The sequence below is a fragment of the Sarcophilus harrisii genome, chromosome 3 (assembly GCF_902635505.1).
Source record: "Sarcophilus harrisii chromosome 3, mSarHar1.11, whole genome shotgun sequence".
NCBI lineage: Eukaryota > Metazoa > Chordata > Mammalia > Dasyuromorphia > Dasyuridae > Sarcophilus > Sarcophilus harrisii.
The window spans coordinates 434,414,380-434,427,360 of record NC_045428.1 but is presented as its reverse complement, the minus strand read 5'-3'; the positions used below and the strand labels follow the sequence as shown (position 1 = coordinate 434,427,360).

The window sequence follows — 12,981 nt, the reverse complement described above, 5'->3', positions numbered from 1 at the left end:
AACCATTTTAGTAATAGTTTAACAGAAACTGGAGTTTTTTCTCCTTCCCCCCCTTTTATTAAAAAAAAAAAAAGGCAAAATAGATGCCAACTTTCCCGCTCTAATTCATGAACTCTTCGTGAATTTAAAAAAAAAAAAATTTGATTAATCATAGGATATCAACAGACATTTCCTAAGAATTTACTACGTACCAAGGAACTGTAAATAAGTCTTGGGGACAAATACCTCTTGCTCTGAAGCTGAGTCTAACGAGGGAGAAAATATGCCCATGCCAACTATGTATAAACAAGCTATATATAAAAAGGATAAATTGAAAATAAATTAGAGGGAAGGCCCTTCATTTGAGGGGGATGGCTTATCAATACAACTGGTTTCTTTAATAAATCTATGTATGGATAGACGGTTAAAAACGTTTCTTAAGAGGGGCCTGTAGGGTGACAAAGGGTCCTTGACACACATATGGCTAAGAATCCCTATCAAAATAATAAATTTTATTCCAGAAGCTCTCTGACCTTTCAGTTCACGAAGAGCTTACAAAAACAACAAACCAGTTCCCCAATGACCATCGGGAAGTTTCTAGGTCTGTTAAACCAGCACCACAAGGTCACGAAAGGGCGGAAACCCCAACTAGTTCTCCCACGGAAGGCACGAGGGAGGTCCTGCAGTGAGGACTAAGAGATGCAGCTTCCGAACGGTCCAGACCCGCCTGGGAGCGGTGCTCTTCCGCAGGAGGGGGATCTGGTCACCAACAGAGCCCGGTTCTGGGGGCAAACGCGCTCTCGCAGTCCCACTCCTCCCCAAGCTCGGAGCCGGGACGCCGGGGTTCTGGGTTTGCCGGGAGCGGCCGCAAAGCTCGCCGGGAAGGGGGGGGGGTACGCGAGGACGGCCATATCAGAAGAGTGGGGGTGGGGAAGGGCAGGGTCTCGGAACCTCGAGGTCTCCGGCCGGGGCACGTCTCAGTGTATTAAGGATAGGCCTTATGCATCTGCAGAGTGCAAACCGTAGGCCCGATCTTCCCGGCAACCAGGCTCCCAAGCATCCCGATGGGCGGGGTCAAGGGTCGCCAGAAAACAAAAACAAAAACCCAACAACAAAACTGTAGGCCCTAGGGCGGAAGATTAGGCACCGCCTCTTTCCAAGGACTACATAATCCCTCCGCCGCGGGCAGCGCAGCGGCTCTAATCATCCTCCGCGACTCCCGCCTCCTCGGCCGCGTTAGCGTGATTTCCAGCAGATTCCGGCGACGTGACTCTCTCTCTGCCGGACGCCCACACAGGGCGTCGGACTCTTCCACCGGCGGCTCCGCCCCCAGGCGCAGTCCCGCCGGAAGTGCTCTAGTGATCTCCACGCTTCTGTCCCACCCCCCTGCGGCTAGCCTTACTGGGGCCGGAACAAAATTCCGTGAGCGTGGGGGGGCCGAGAGGGAACCATTTGCCGGGGACACGAGCAGGAAGAAGCTCTCCTCCTAGAGGAGGAGCGGCCCAGAGAGAGAAACGTGAGTTGAACGTTTCATGAGGCCGCGCGACGCTCGAGCTGGAGGCTGAGCCAGAGCCGGAGTCGGCGTGGGAATGGTCCCGGTGCGCGCGAGGCGGGCACGAGCATCAGGTGAGGGGGCTGCGGGGGGCTGTTTGTCCTTGTTTGGATGGGTGGGGAGGGGGAGGCGACCTCCTGACTGTACGGCGGAGCGCGCCACGGACTGAAGCCTGGACCGTGGAGGGGCTGAGGGAGGCTCAAGTGGGGCACAGGGACTGGTTTGGGATTCGAGAGGTAAATCCTGAAGAGAAACCAGAGTTGTGTCCTTCCCCGAGTCGGGTAATGCCGCCGCTCCCTCCCCCCCGCAGGCTCCCGGGTGGGCTGCATCTCGGCCGCGGGAGGTGGGGCGTGTTCGCGGGCTTGGGGCTCCGCTCTGGACTCTCCTCCGAGCTGAGGCGTCCTCGTCTACATCAAGTGCCGGGAGCTGAATCGCCCCCGCTTCCCCTAGGGCTGGCCCGTGGGACCGCATGGGGAGACACTGAGCCCCGAGGCGGTGGCGGGCTGGGACTGAAGCTGGGTCTTGTCAGCCAGTCCTGAGGTGGGGAGAGAACCGGACTCGGGGGCCAGCTTAGCCCACCTCTCCTTGTGACCATATGTATAAAGTCAGTAGTCCTTGGGCGGGTGGTTTCGATCATTAAGGAATGCAGCCAACCGTCCAGCCTAGGCTTTGGCTCGGAGAAAAACCTACTGACGCGATCGCTGTCTCTCAGGTGATAAACTACCTGCCAGCTCTACCGAGAATGTTCCTTTAAAATATCTAAACGATTAGCTTGAATGGTTCTGAGATATTCAGGGTTCTCCATTTCAGGATGTGCTCAAGGCTGTCTTTTAGTAATTCAGCCCGTTATTAGTTTATAGCTTTTGTTAGGAGGAGGAGGATCTTCAAGAAAAGTAAATTACTTTATAGAGTTAGCGGATAAATGGATTTTTTTTAAATTAAAGAAGGTATTTTCAAGGTAGACAGAGGACCATTTTCCTTAAACATTAATGTCTAAGGATAGGTCTTTGTGAATTGTAAGTCAGTAGAAATTTACTTTATTCCCATAAGTTTAGAGTTTGAATTACCTGAATTGAAACATAGCAAGGAAATATATTGAACTGATCTGGCTTGAGATGAGTGAGTGAGTGGAGGAAAGAATGTTATTTAGAATCAGATTAAGGCCAAAGTAATTTACTTAAGTATAAGATGATATTAAAGATTTGGGTTAAAATTCACTTTGACAATGAATTATTTTAGTACTGTATACTACTGAAATTTTTTCTACCTAAGAGATTTTTAGGGTACCCCTGGAACAGTGCTTTTCAGCATTTGAGAACTGCTAAAGGTTCCCTTAGCAGGTAATCTTGGGATTTCCTAACTTATCTGCATAAAATTTGTATTATTTGTATTTCTGTTTTTCATATAATTTATATAGGTTATTCAACACACAGACACAATCCCCCCAAAAAACCCCTAAATATTTCATTCTTGGCAGAAAAAAATATTATTAAACCTGAGGAAATCTTATGACAGTCCAAGGAAGGGGGAACAAGTGCTCTATGCATTTCCTCCCTCATTAGAAATTGAAAACAATTAAAGGATAGTTTTAAAACCTTATCCCAGAATAATTTCAGAATACTCATTTCAATTTGTTACTAGAATTAAAGTATCTTATCTCCAAACTCCGTTAAGTATAGCTTGCTTTTTTGCTAAAGTATAAAGCTCTTTGTAGATTAAGTACTGTTTAGGATGTATGCTGTTGGAAATGAATCCGAGGAGCAGGAAGATTTTGCTCCTGTTCCACAACAAAAAATTTGTGTGACTAATGTAACAGATGAATGTAAAAGATAAGTGCCAGTTCTAATACAATATATTTTTCAAATTGTGATTTGGATAATAATTTCACAGACATTTTTATCTCCGAATATTACTTAATTTTCAACATATACTTAACACCGACTTTTTCTAAAATTAAATGGCTTTTCTAAAAGTTAATTGGATTTTAACTTAACTGCCTGTTGACTTTTTTTTTTCCAGGGTTCATTGAAAAATCCTTAGTGATATTGACTAAGGACATATTGACAAGTTACATAAATTAGCCAATGACTCGGAATGATGGATTCCCAGAAGATTGGAAATGGTTTGCCAGTGATTGGACAAGACACTGGTATAGGGATATCTACACTCCACATGGTGGGGTATTTGGGAAAAGTCAGTGAGCTTGTTTTCCACTCTGTGCAAAGTTGTTTTTTTCTTCTGTTTTTGATCCATTAACTAATTTGGTTTTATTTTTACCAAATAACTTTTTTTTTTCTATAAATTATGCTTTCCACGGAAATCTTATGGCAATGGCGAAAGATTATTTTCATATATTTACCTCTGTTTTATTGACATAAGAAAGTGTTTAGTTTAGTTCACAAATTTATGGTTTACCTTAAAAATCATGGAATCTGTTCATTGTTGATATCACTTTTTCTTTGCAAATAAAAATGCTGTTTTAATATAGAAACCTTTTAAAACTAGTTATTCTTTTTTGACCAACAATTTAAATTTTAAATCCTTATGTGCATTTCTTTTATTTGTCATGTTAAAAAAACTATTGCTAGTATAGCAATTGTGTGAGAATTGAAAAGATTTTCTAATGTATTTTCACTTCTTTCTTTGATAGTATATGGGAATACGTACATTTTACCTTGTTTTATTTCTTTCTCAGAAGTGTGATTCAGCTAAACTTACATCAGATGGGTATTGTCCAGCCTGTAGAGAGAAAGGAAAGATCAAAATTTTAAAGTCTTATCGAATCAATTTTCAAGAATCTATCTCTTTGTGTGAAGATCCACAGGTAATGAATTAATTTTTAGGATTTTGCTAAAAGAACTCTTGTATTTAGTTAGAATCCATAGGTAACCTTCATTTTTTGAACTTTTCTCAACTACTCAATCAGTATTATTAACTGTGTCCCAGATGTTGTACTACTTACTGGAGATACAAAGATTAAAAAATAAGCAATTTTTATAAGTAATTTTGATACTAACTCTTAAATTTCTGAATGATCTTCAGGAACATCCATGAGAGTAATTAATAGGAATTTATTATTATAGTAAATTATTTAATTTATAGTAATTATTATATTATATTTTAGTAATTTGTAATAGTTTTGGGACATTTGTTTCTAGTTCTCCAGTGAAGAAAACAAAACAAAACAAAACCCATGTTTTCTGTGAAATGATAGTAATGTTTACATACTTACATTCCAGAAACTATTAATAAGCTGGATGAAAGAACTCCTAAGATAGTGAACCTATAGGAGAGAAAAATATTATTTTTACAAGCAAATATTTTATAGTTTATCATTCTATTTTAAATTTATTCTGAATCATATTAATTTTTTTTTTCAGTCATGTACCACATGTTTTAAGAGCAGGCTAGTCATGCTGAGGAATTTTAAAAATAATTTTATTCATGCTTTATTGAAATTGATAAGGGTTGTTAAAATTGGAGCAAAATTATTCACCCTATCAAGATAGAAAATAAGTTAAATGTCTTTGAAGGCAATGGAAAAGTAACTGATGTGGGTATGATTTACTTAGAGCATGTAACTAGATTTAACATATGCTGTAGAAAATATATGAAATACATTATCAAGGACATGTATCACTGGTTTTATAAAAAACGATAGACAAATAGATTAAGTATAGTTAATATATCTGAGATAATAGAAGAGCAAGATGAAGGCCTCTGGCATGATGGGAAAAGCATAGATAAGTATGAGAGAGAGAAAATGAACTCTTGTCAGTTGAGTACTCTCACACTGAAGAAATCAGGGATTTTTGCATTTCCTTTTTATAGTGTTCTCTTTTGGCCTTCAGATTTATTTATTTATTTTTTTAACCCCATCCTCTAGCTCCCAAGAGTGTATCACTGTTATATAAGATTGAAAAAAAACACTTGATTACTTTTTGAATTATCTTTATATTAGTTATTTAAAATCAGAAAGTATGTGCTCTTCTCTATTCCTGAATAAGACTACAGCTAATAACATTAAATTTTGTAACTTCGTTTTGTAGTTTTCATCTTTTTTGATTCTCTTTTTCCTCTTAGTGCATTTATCCACTGGGCTATAAGTCACTGGATAACATTATAGTTCCTATTGATTTGGAAAATTATCAACCTCCCTCTAAACGGCCAAAGAGGAAGATCTTGGAAAGTAACAGTGTTGCTTCATCTTTGGAACCAAATTCAAAGGAAGAAGGCAGCAATACTTTGTTTGACAGTGAACATACTGTGAACAGTGAGGTTACTCACAGACATGATGAATATAATTTATATAGAACTTCATCAGATTTATCTGTTATGTTACAAGATTGGCAGCAGAACCCAAACAAGGCACCTGAATCTTTGCAGCAGAGTGTGATTTTGGAAGCTGAAATTGCAGACCAGATAACTGAAGAACCTCCTTTTATTGTTGGCTCCCAGACTGAGAGTGTTCCAAAACCTGAAGTGGATGCAAGTAAATTAGAAATCCTACTGGAGGATAAAAGTTTGCCATTTGCTGAATCTACATGTCTTCAGTGGAGAAATGCATATGCTCTCTGTTGGTTAGACTGTATTCTATCAGCATTAGTACATTTGGAAGGGTTAAAAAAAGCTGTGACAGAGCTATGTCCTAAAGAAGAATCTATTTTCCAGCAGTTGTATACCAAATATAATCAGGCAAGCCTGCTTTTGACTGCTCATCATTTGAATGGTGCTAAAGGTTGGTAACTGTATTCTTTTGTTTTTAAGTTATTGTAATATTGATGATGGTTGCATAGAGTATGAAGAAGAGTTAAGTATACTAATTACCACTCATTTAACAAGTATACTAATTACCACTCATTTAACAGATGTCTTTTTCTTGGACATCATTTTCCTTTTCACAATATTTGTTCCGTCCTGTGAAGTTATAAGTATGTTTTTCCTGGTGGTAAAGACGGAAGAAATAATAGAAGTTGAGTGACTCTTGACTTTTTTGTCTTCTGTTAGTGTTGTATGGTCTTTGCTAATCCCTATTTTTTCTTTTCCTTTTCCTTTTTTGAATATTTAAAGCCCTTTTTGTTTCAAACTTTTGCTTATCGTAATCCAATTTTGCTGACACTTTTTAACATTTTTTTTGTCCTTGGTTATATGTCCTTCCTCTGTTTTTGGTGATAATAATTGACATATTATTTCAATATTTCAATAATATTTCAAATAATGTTTTCTTCACAAGAACTTTGGGAAATAGGGCAAATATTCTTAGCGTTTTACCTATGTTTATGTGGTTAATGAGTGGCAAATTCAGTCTTCTTACACTAGCTGTCCAGGATTAAGTATCTCCCCCAGCCCCTCCCCCGACATCAAAATACTCTTTAAAATCTTGAGTTCATCATTGTGCTTCTCAAGCTAGATTCCTCCCTCATAGCCTGATTGGCCTTGTTTGAAATTGTTACAGTCAACATTACATTTTAAAGAGCCTTTATATTCTCTTTCCCCCAAAAGGATTCTTTTGGGATCTTTGTTCATGTGATCCTTAACTTTTCTTTGAACTTAAAGAATAATCTACTTTTTCTGAATCTACAAGTGTCATGCATCTCTTCCTGTTAGAAGCAACAGAAAGAAACTATTCCTTCCCTTTGCCCTAGCACTACTCTATCTTTATTTAGTCTTTTCTTTGAGAGTGGGTGGTAGCTGCTTCTTCAGGTTTGGCTGGCTGAGTGCTGTAACAGTCAGTATTCCTCATTTTTATTCTAGTATTGTTCTATTTTCTTTAGTGTTTCCTTGATTGTAAATGACAGCTTTCTTTAGAAGATATGGTTTCTTTACTCTTCATAGAAATATCACATCTGTTACATAGTTATATTGGAATGGAATTTCTTTTTTTTCTTATAATTTACATTCCTTCATTTGTCAGTCTCTTTATACTCATTTTGACTTCTCTTTGACCTTAGCAGTATTTCCTTGTCTTTGTGTCTTTTTTCTCTGTGTCTTTTTCAATTTGGCCTATAGATACTGATAATCTTTTGCAATAAGCAATAGTATAAAGAGACATTTCTCACACTATTTCACCTTGTACAATTAGGAAGAAAGCTATCTTACATTTTAAACCTGAATTAACTATTTCAGGCAGGAAACGTGCATAGTATATTCGCTGGAGATCTCTAGAACTAATTCCTCAATGTCCATATTTCTTATACCTCAAAATGAAAGTATTTCCTGGGGAATTCCATTTCTTAACTGTTACAGAGGCTGAAACAGCATAATCTTGTAATTTCTGTTCCTGAAAAGTACTGTTTACCTACTTTTTAATAAAATTTTAAGAATTGGGACATCAGTGATCTAATTAAGTCCCTATTCAAATCATAAATATAGTTAACAGTCCTAATAAAATTAAGTATCTTTAGAAACTCTTTCCAATGAGAAGGAATTTACTATTTCTTTAGGTAGCCCTAAACTTTAACTTTTCATTCATTGGCACGTTCTGTCTTCTCCAGCCAAGCAGATTAATCCCATTTCAAATATTTGAGACAGCTAGGATTTTTTTTTCTTTATATCTGACAGTCTTATGTTCAGGCTGAATGTGTCTGGTTACATTAAGTCATCATGATGCCATAACTTTGTTACTTTAACTCTTGCTATCCACCTAGAAATGGATGAAGTACTACAGATGTGTTTTGACTAGATCAGAACATGCTACTTTTGTAAGGGTGCTTGCAAGGGGTGGGTTTTGTTTTTTTTTTTAATCTGTATTTACTACCAATACAGTTTAGCATTGATTTTGCCCATTGTAGTCTTATACACCTCCGGCAATAAAAAATTTAATTTGTCCAGGGTCAGTAACTGTCAAGGATAGTATCTCAACCCAGGACTTTCTTACTCTGAGATTGATTATCTTCTATTCCATACTGCTTATCTTTACAAGTCTTATCCCCAAGAAGACCCAAGTGCTCCAAATAAGTTTGAAGTATGTATAACCAATATGTTTTACAGGTTTTTGTTCTTCATCAAAGAATGAGCCTTTGTGAGCTTAAACCATTAAACATCCCTGTAGGTCTAACATAAGAACAGAATTGGGATTGAGAGGAATAGTATCAGGTAGATACTGACTTCCTTGAAAAAAAGGGAGAATAACCTGGAAGTTTATAAATTATTACCACCATTATCTGGATGGGGTGTTATATGGATAGAATGATTTCATGAAGGACTTATACATAAGTTAACAGTGGCCCAGTAATTCATGTCATCAAACATTTATTGAAGACCTGTTGTGTCCAAAGGGGAGATGTTGTATGCTAGATATGCAAAGACAAAAACAAAACAATCCCATGTTCTATGTTGTAGAAGCTGTGTCAGGGGATATAGCATGGTCATAGCTAATTAAATACATAAATCATTTGAAGAGGGATAGAACACAAATACCTTAGGAAATCAGGGAAGTCTTCCAAATGGGATTATTATCTGTAGGCTTTAAAGATAAATATTCTGAAAAGGAGAGAGAAATGAATGAATGAATGAAAAACCACTTATTAAGCATTCTGTGCCAAGCATTGTGCTTGGTGTTGGGTGTACCAATAAAAAAGTGGAGAAAGTTCCTGTCCTCAAGGATCTTGCTTTTTTTTTTTTTTTTGGCAAAGTTATTGGAATTGTCAAGTGTCGAGGCCAAATTTGAACTTGGGTCTTCCTGACTCCAGAGCTAGTGCTTTATCCACTTTGACACCTAGTTGTCTCAGGACTCTACATTCTAATGGGGAGAAGAATAAATGGTTTGGTTTGGAAAGTCATAGGGATAGTGAGATTGACACATCCTTACAAGGAGTGTTGGCAATTGATTTGATTATGGTTCAAGAAATAGAAGGGAAATGGGGATGTCAAACAGGGGGATACCTGCATGATGGCATGGCAGTTAGTGAAGAGATGCAATTAGTGAGAAGGTAGCCAGTGGGTGAAAGAAAATATGATGGGAGCTGATTCTAGATGTAATAGATGACTGAGTGTCCCAGTCTGCAAAAAAGGCCTCAGGGTGGGAGTTTCAGGCATGAAAATTAAATTTCCAATGGTTGGTTTCTGGTCTAGTTCTGGTCAAGAGGGATGCTTTCTAAGTATGGAGAACAGCTTATTTCAAGTACATGAACAGGAGGTAAAATGCCAAATATGGGAAACAGCTAATAGCTCAATTTAGCTATAATTTAAGTGTACAAAAGAAAATAATGTGAAATATAGTTAGAAAGTAACTAAGAGACCTTGAGAGCAGAGCTAGTACTAAGGTGTTCATAATTAAAAATGTTTTGTATATGCCTTTTACTTTTTTTTTTTTAAATGTGCCAGTTGCTTTTTACTTTTATATCTTAGTTGCACCTGAACGGGTTTTCCTTTTGTAGCAAAGATAACAGTATGCAAAATCAACAGGATGACTGTGCGCGTGCACACACACATATGTATATGTATATATATCATTCTTTACTCATAGTCTCCTATGAGAAGAGAAGGGAGGTATTTATTTACCAAAGTCTCCAGGGCCGAGATTAGTTATAAGAATTATTTATCCTTTGGCCTTATTTTAATGTTTTTGGTTTATATTATTATAGTCATCTGTGTATGTTGTTTTATTCTGCTCATTACAGCATACAACAGTTCATATGTCTTCTCTTGTTTCTCTGAGTTCCTTATTTCTTATGATACAATACTGTTTCATGACATTCATATGCTAAAGTTTGTTTCCTAATTGATGGGAACTCACTTGTTACCACTTTCTGTTTTTATTACAAAAAAGTATCATTATGCATATTCAAATATATGGATGTGGTGGTGTTTTTTTCCCCTATCTTTGACCTTGGGACAAATTCCCAGTAGAGAGTTCTCTAGATCAAAGGGAATAACACTTTGTTAACTTTTCTTGCATAATTCCAAATGACTTTACAAGTTATTTATAGTTTGGGCTTGGATTCCATGAACAGAATATTATTGTATGTGACTTGGAGTTCATAATTTAGCATAGATAATTGTAATTGAAGATTTTTGAATATGGAAGTCTAAAATTGGTTTTTTTACTTGAAATGTCGAGCAGTGGCTCTCAAACTTTTTAGTCACAGAATCCCTTTACATTCTCTAATTATTGCAGTTCTCTCCCAAGGGTTTTTGCTTATATTTTTTGAAAAATATAAATATTCAAAATTTAAATGGCTTAATATTTTGAAAATAATTTGGGCTTCATGAAAAAGGATCTCAGGAACCCCCATTGGTCCGTAAACCTTACAGTGAGAACCTTTCGCATGGAAAAGAGATTGGAAAAAAGAGATTGGAAGAAGGCAGTTTTGATAATTCCAGAAAGATGATGACAGCTTGAGCTAGGATAGCATTGTAAATAGAGAGAGGGGAACAAATGTGAAAGATGTTGTGGGAGAAGAATGTGGTCAGGATTTAGCAATTGATTGGATATAATGGGATAAGAAAGAGGGTCAGGGATTATTCAAGATGATAATATATTCAGTAGGAATAGGAAAGTTTGGAAGAGGGACAGTTTGTTTTTTGTTTCCTCAATAGTATTTTATTATTTCAAATACATGTAAAGATCGTTTTCAACATTCACTTTTGTAAGATTTTATGTTCCAAATATTTTCTCTTATTTTCTTCCTCCCCAAGCTATTAAGCAATCTGATTAGTTATACATGTACATTCCTTTTAAACATATTTCCATATGGAGGGGAAAGTTTCAGGGAAAGGTGAATTCCATTTTATCTGTGGACATCCAAGAAGTAATGTCTAGTAAGCAATTGGTAGTACAGTACTGAGACATTAGAGGGCAGTACAAATCCAGCCACAGACAACTTAACTACCTGTGTGACCTTGGGCAAGTCACTTCAACGCTGTTTGTTTCAGTTTCCTCATCTGCAAAATAAACTAGAGAAGGAAATAGCAAACTACTCCACTATCTTTGCCAACAAAACTCCACATGTAGTCATGAGAAGTGACTGAACAACAATAACTAAGACATTTTGCTCTTGTTTGTGTTAGTGTTAAAGAGCATATATATTGAAAGGGTAGGAAATGGATGATAGTCTACCAACAGAAAATAATAAGTAGCCATAGAATAGCTCGAGAACCAGGAGAAACTTAGGGTAAAGAGAATCTAGAGAGAAGTCATCAGCAATATCAAAACCTGTCAAAAAGACTACTGAGGAAAGATCATTGGGTTTACATTGGGTTTATTAGTGATCTGAGTGGTGAAATAATTTGCAGAGGGTTGTTAGGTGAGGGGGGTTGATCAGGAAGTAGATGGAGGTAGCTTACTAGCATCTTTCTAGGAATTGGCCCCAAAAGGGAACAGAAATATAGGATGATCATATGTAGGAGAAGATTACAGAGTCAAGGGAAGTGTTTTTTTGTTTGTTTTTAAAGCATGATGGTAGCCTTCATATTTCATAGGCAGCATAAAAAGGAGTCAGATAGGAAAATAGGTAAAGTGTGTGTGAAAGAGAGAGACATGGGAAGAGGAGAGGAACAGGAGCTGTGGCAAGCTTCTGGAGGAGATAATAAAGGTCATGAGTAGAAAAGAGGATTGATTGGTTCTGGAGTCAGAGAATGTGCCAGGTCATTTAATGTTGTGCATAGAACCTCATTTTCTCATCTGTAAAATGAGGGGGGTAGAATGAGCTGGCTTCTGATGTCCCCTTCCAGCTCTAGATCTGTGCCCTTAAGAATTGGAAAAGTAGTTATTTTTCTTAGACTGGACAAGAGGGAGAGAGCTGAGGTGAAGAGACACAGAGAAGATGGGAGAGAGAGTCTCCATAGATGGCTTCCATTTTCTTTGTGAAATAGGTAGTGAGGTGGTTAGAGAGTGAGGGGTGGTATGAGAGTATAGAAGGGTTTGAGGTGAAAGGAAAAGGTTTGAAACCAACTATTTCAATCAATAAGCATTTTTAAAAATAATATTGTCCCCCAACTACATGTAAAAAACATTTTTAGCAGTTTTAAAAATTCTAAATTGCCTCCCTTTTTCCCTCCTCTTTTTGAGACAGTAAGCAAATTGATACAGGTTATATTTGTGCAGTCATGCAAATCACTTCCATATTAGTCATGTTGTGAAAGAGCACAGATAAAAAAACATGAAGAAATAGTATGCTTCAAATTGCCTTCAGACTCCATCAATTCTTTCTGTGGAAGTAGATAGCATTTTTCATCATGAGTTTTGGAATTGTCTAGGATCATTTTATCATTGAAAATTCATTCTTAAGTGATTATTATTCAGTGTTACTGGGACTATGTACAGTGTTCTTCTGGTCTTGCTTACTTCACTTTTCATCACTTCACATAAATGTTTCCAGCTTTTTCTAAAAGCATTCTTCTCATCGTTTCTTAGAGTATACTAGTATTCCAGTGCTATCATATACCACATCTTGTTCAACCATTCCCCAATAAATGGATATACCCTCAATTTCCAGTTCTTTGCCACC

The 12,981-nt window shown here is 37.4% G+C and overlaps 1 protein-coding gene across 1 annotated transcript in view; it reads left to right on the top strand.

Moving 5' to 3' along the window:
* The first annotated feature begins 908 nt into the window (after nt 1-908).
* USPL1 (ubiquitin specific peptidase like 1) overlaps nt 909-12,981 on the top strand; it is a 36,977-nt gene continuing 24,904 nt past the window's right edge. The window contains exons 1-4 of the mRNA XM_031960742.1: nt 909-1,605; nt 3,551-3,724; nt 4,227-4,355; nt 5,615-6,269. Coding sequence (XP_031816602.1) covers nt 3,626-3,724; nt 4,227-4,355; nt 5,615-6,269 — 883 coding nt within the window. The 5' untranslated portion in view covers nt 909-1,605; nt 3,551-3,625. The remainder of the gene's footprint in view (nt 1,606-3,550; nt 3,725-4,226; nt 4,356-5,614; nt 6,270-12,981) is intronic.